Source organism: Littorina saxatilis, linkage group LG3, assembly GCF_037325665.1.
Source record: "Littorina saxatilis isolate snail1 linkage group LG3, US_GU_Lsax_2.0, whole genome shotgun sequence".
In the NCBI taxonomy this organism is placed as follows: Eukaryota; Metazoa; Mollusca; class Gastropoda; order Littorinimorpha; family Littorinidae; genus Littorina; species Littorina saxatilis.
This window is the reverse complement of record NC_090247.1, coordinates 10,071,783-10,076,782: the sequence shown is the minus strand read 5'-3', so window position 1 is coordinate 10,076,782 and position 5,000 is coordinate 10,071,783. Positions and strand designations below refer to the sequence as shown.

At 49.3% G+C, this 5,000-nt stretch overlaps 1 protein-coding gene across 1 annotated transcript in view; it reads left to right on the top strand.

The window, feature by feature from the left end:
- LOC138961573 (uncharacterized) overlaps positions 1-5,000 on the top strand; it is a 16,975-nt gene that overhangs the window by 9,343 nt on the left and 2,632 nt on the right. Inside the window, exon 6 of the mRNA XM_070333233.1 lies at positions 1,946-2,081. Within this exon, the coding sequence (XP_070189334.1) occupies positions 1,946-2,081 (136 nt within the window). The remainder of the gene's footprint in view (positions 1-1,945; positions 2,082-5,000) is intronic.

Genomic DNA, 5,000 nt, shown 5'->3' with positions numbered 1-5,000 from the left:
GTGGGTGTTAGGACTGGGTGGGTGCGGGGTAGGGAGGTGTGTGAGTGTGGGTGTTAGGGCTGGGTGGGTGCGGGGTAGGGAGGTGTGTGAGTGTGGGTGTTAGGGCTGGGTGGGTGCGGGGTAGGGAGGTGTGTGAGTGTGGGTGTTAGGACTGGGTGGGTGCGGGGTAGGGAGGTGTGTGAGTGTGGGTGTTAGGGCTGGGTGGGTGCGGGGTAGGGAGGTGTGTGAGTGTGGGTGTTAGGGCTGGGTGGGTGCGGGGTAGGGAGGTGTGTGAGTGTGGGTGTTAGGACTGGGTGGGTGCGGGGTAGGGAGGTGTGTGAGTGTGGGTGTTAGGGCTGGGTGGGTGCGGGGTAGGGAGGGGTGTGAGTGTGGGTGTTAGGACTGGGTGGGTGCGGGGTAGGGAGGGGTGTGAGTGTGGGTGTTAGGACTGGGTGGGTGCGGGGTAGGTAGGTGTGTGAGTGTGGGTGTTAGGGCTGGGTGGGTGCGGGGTAGGGAGGTGTGTGAGTGTGGGTGTTAGGGCTGGGTGGGTGCGGGGTAGGGAGGTGTGTGAGTGTGGGTGTTAGGGCTGGGTGGGTGCGGGGTAGGGAGGTGTGTGAGTGTGGGTGTTAGGACTGGGTGGGTGCGGGGTAGGGAGGTGTGTGAGTGTGGGTGTTAGGGCTGGGTGGGTGCGGGGTAGGGAGGTGTGTGAGTGTGGGTGTTAGGGCTGGGTGGGTGCGGGGTAGGGAGGTGTGTGAGTGTGGGTGTTAGGACTGGGTGGGTGCGGGGTAGGGAGGTGTGTGAGTGTGGGTGTTAGGGCTGGGTGGGTGCGGGGTAGGGAGGGGTGTGAGTGTGGGTGTTAGGACTGGGTGGGTGCGGGGTAGGGAGGGGTGTGAGTGTGGGTGTTAGGACTGGGTGGGTGCGGGGTAGGGAGGTGTGTGAGTGTGGGTGTTAGGGCTGGGTGGGTGCGGGGTAGGGAGGTGTGTGAGTGTGGGTGTTAGGGCTGGGTGGGTGCGGGGTAGGGAGGTGTGTGAGTGTGGGTGTTTGGGCTGGGTGTGTGCGGGGTAGGGAGGTGTGTGAGTGTGGGTGTTTGGGCTGGGTGGGTGCGGGGTAGGGAGGTGTGTGAGTGTGGGTGTTAGGGCTGGGTGGGTGCGGGGTAGGGAGGTGTGTGAGTGTGGGTGTTTGGGCTGGGTGGGGTGGGGGTGTGATTGTGTGTGTGTGTGTGTGTGTTATGCTCGTCTGGTCGTCTGTTTTTCCGACATTCAAAACCTCTTCACACAGTGTGTGTTCCAAAGAGTGGTATGCATGAGAAAGCTTCCAATTGGGTGGGACCCTAGCACGTGGTTGGATTAGTTGAAATCCCAAACAAACATCAGTTTCAACCAATCCGACCAAGCGCTTGGTACTCACCCAGCCGGCCACTATCTTATGCATACTACCCCAGACCTTCTGTTCCGCTCTACGTGCATATGATGCCTTTAAGGAATCATAACGGATCTTTTTTTTCTTCTTCTTCTTCTTCTTCTTCTTCTTCTTCTTCTTCTTCCGCGTTCTTGGGCTGAAACTCCCACGTAAATTCGTGGACGAGTGGAACTTTACGTGTAGGACCGTTTTTACCCCGCCGGATAACGGATCAAATGGTACATCACTATGTCTGGAATAAAAACAAACGAATACCAAAAAAAGAGGAAAAGTGGGAGGGGGGTCGGGGGGTGGGGGCACATTAAGTTCCAATGGCTATTTCCGTATCAGGGAGCCAGGGTACAAAGCCCTCTGTAGCCGAAAGGGATGTTGCATAATTTATGTCGATTTTCAGAATCAGCTTAAATGGAAAAATATATGTACTGTTGTACATGTGAACTTGTATCAGGGTCCCTGACACGGGAAAGACTTGTGAATGTCGCATTCAAATCCAAAACTGAGATGAAACAGGTGTTTAGTCATGCCTGCTATATTCATCCTGATGCAGGTGACCCAAGCAGCAAGTATGACGACGAGAACGCCCTCTATCGGGAGATCCCTGCACAGCGTTTCTTTGGGGCGCCCCACGCCTACAGTCTGTGGGCCGACTACGTCGCTCTCGCCAAGCAGACCGTCAAACAGACGTGAGTGCAGCTCCTCACCTCTTCTAGCGTTGCTTTACCAAACCATAGATAGTCATTTCTTGGGTGAGTTTCAGCGGAGACCCTTATCACTTTAAAGCACGCATATTGCATTAAAAACTAGTTTCAGGATTTTTGTTCCAGCTTTGCCAAAATCACGTCTTTGGTGTCATTATTAAGATTATCCTTGCCTCATCTAGCGTTGCTTTTCCCAACAACAGATATTCAATGTCACGTTTCAATATATCACTTAAGGTGATTATGAACCGGTTAATTACTACTAATTAACTAACCACACCACGATCCACTCTCGCAGTCATACAATTAAATAGAGTCAACAAAAGTATAAGTTTCAGACGCCTGTTTATGTATAAACTCGCCACCTCCCTCGAGCCTTCACTCAAAATATGTTCCTTTTACGTTCTCAACACGTAAAAAACCCGTGATCACTGACAAAATGCCAGTAGTATATAGAAAATTATAGTAACACGCTGATCCCGTGTAAATACAGTCAAATGAGAATGTTCTGTTCAAAAAGCTCTAGTTCATGCAGGGGTCACACACCCCACGTTGTCACTACTCCAATGAAATCACAGATAAGAAAAGACAACGGTGGTCAACGGGGTGCGTAAGACACGGTGCACTTAGCTTTCTTTCTGTATGCTGGTTAGCCGGTATGCTGGTTAGCCGGGTTGCTGGTTAGCCGGTTAGCGTAGCTTCCTCAGGTCCCAGCTCCAACGTCTGCAGCTAGCAGTGTCCCGCCAAAGGCAGCCGTGCAGCAGTTACAGGAACACGAAACGAAGGCTGCAAACAGAAAGCATCGGTGCACTAAACATGTCTGCTACCCCTCACCCACCACCTTAAAACATGTCATCTTTAAATACCTCATCGAGCACGTGGGCCTGCACAAAACGGACTTTTTACAACAACAAAACAGTCATTTTCCGTCCTTCTCTCCTTATCTGCAAAAACCATATACAGATTAGTATTTTAGCGTCACAGAGAGTAAATTATGCGCTAACCTGGAAAGAACAACAGAGAGTATTTCATTCCACAACACAGACTCATCAACAGCGTTAAATAATGATTTATTACCTCAAAAGCCTATGATTGTACTCTCATGGAAGCAAAAATCCGCTTCCTCCCTGGAACAGCCTCTGTTCGTCAACAGTGACCAAAAACGTCCAGAACCCCTTGTCGAATCCTTATGCGAAAGCCATCGCCGACGAAGGAAAGTTGACGACTTGTCCTCAGCAAAATACGTGGCAGAGAGAAGAAATAATTGGTGGAAGTTCCCTTAGAGTGCCGAATATAATACTCGGTGAAAAACCATCATACTCTAGAAACTGTGTATTAGATCCTTCCCCTTCTGCCGCTGGGTGTCAAGTGCGCCGTCCTTGTGCCTCTCTCAGACAACCTAGCCAATAACACGTGACTGACCTTGTCACAAAACCAGTCCAGCTATACACAATTCTGCCTCCCCAAGCAGAAAAGAGACACGAGAAACTCAATCCCTGAAAATCCCGTGTGCGCTGTCAGCGAAAAACCGTCAGCCCTATGACAGCAGAAACCTCCACTGTAAAACTCGTGCGCAGCAAACCCTCCGTGTTCATTGAGCACTGTCAGCAAACTCTGCTGTAGCCCAATATCACGCACAGGCGCTTTCTATCATACATTGACCCAGAACAGGCACTCTACTGAGTGACACTTTCTTGGTCTCTGTCACCCGATCGTGACAATCAATATGTGGGCGAGTCAGTTGTTTGAGCTGTGACCCTATTCGCAATTACCAAGGATTTGCTACGGTCATGATGGACAAGAGCTCTTCAGCTGTCACATGTTTCATCTCATTTATATCCGTTTCATTCATCTCATGTCATTTCTTCTAATTTCATCTCATTTTATGTCATTGCGTCTCACAGGAGGCCGTAGTGCCAAGAAGCTTTCACGGTCGTGGCGGACAACACCTCTCCAACGGTCACATGTTGCCTGTATTATTTCGTCTCATTTCATATCATCTATATTCGTCTCATCTATATTCGTCTCATTTCATCTCATCTATATTCATCTCATTTCAGCTTATCTTATCTCCAAGGAGGCGCCTTTGCCAAGGATGTACTACAGTATAATTATGATGGACAACAGCTCTACAACGGTCACATGTTGTCTGTATTATTTCGTCTCATTTCATCTCATCTATATTCGTCTCATTTAATCTCATTTCAGCTTATCTTATCTCCAAGGAGGCGCCTTTGCCAAGGATGTGCTACGGTTATTATGGACAACAGCTCTACGGCTGTCACATGTTGTCTGTATCATTTCATCTCATTTATATCCGTTTCAATCATCTCATTTCGTTTCTTCTAATTCCATCTCGTTTCATTTCATTGCTCATGTTATAGGACGTATATCATCCCACAGGAGGCCACAGTGCCAGGGAAGCGTCGACGGTGGCGAAGAACGGGTGGTATATGCGCGGCCAACAGTTGTACAACACCCACAATGTTAACTTGGAGAAACAAATTGGTCCACCCGTTTTCGTACCCCAACTAAAACATTCATTCCCGTGTCATTTCATTCAAACTGTGTATGCCATTAAAGGCCGTCTACTGGGCTATCTGGCACACTTTTCGGATCAAAGATTTCTGTTAAAGGGGTCATCGTGACCACTGCCGAAGTACGGGTACCCCCGAAATTGACCCGACAAAATAGTAAGGTACCAATAAAAAAAAGAAATTCCTCCGAGGTAGGAAAAACACCCCCGTCCTTACCATTCTCACTGCCACCAACTGAGAAGGTTATTTCCCTTTGACCATTAATATGTCCCTCTATAAGTCCTTGTGGAATCTTAATCCACCAATAACTCCCTAACCGTGTGTTTGACTGGTCCCAATTTTTGTAAGGACCGTCTCAGGAATGTAT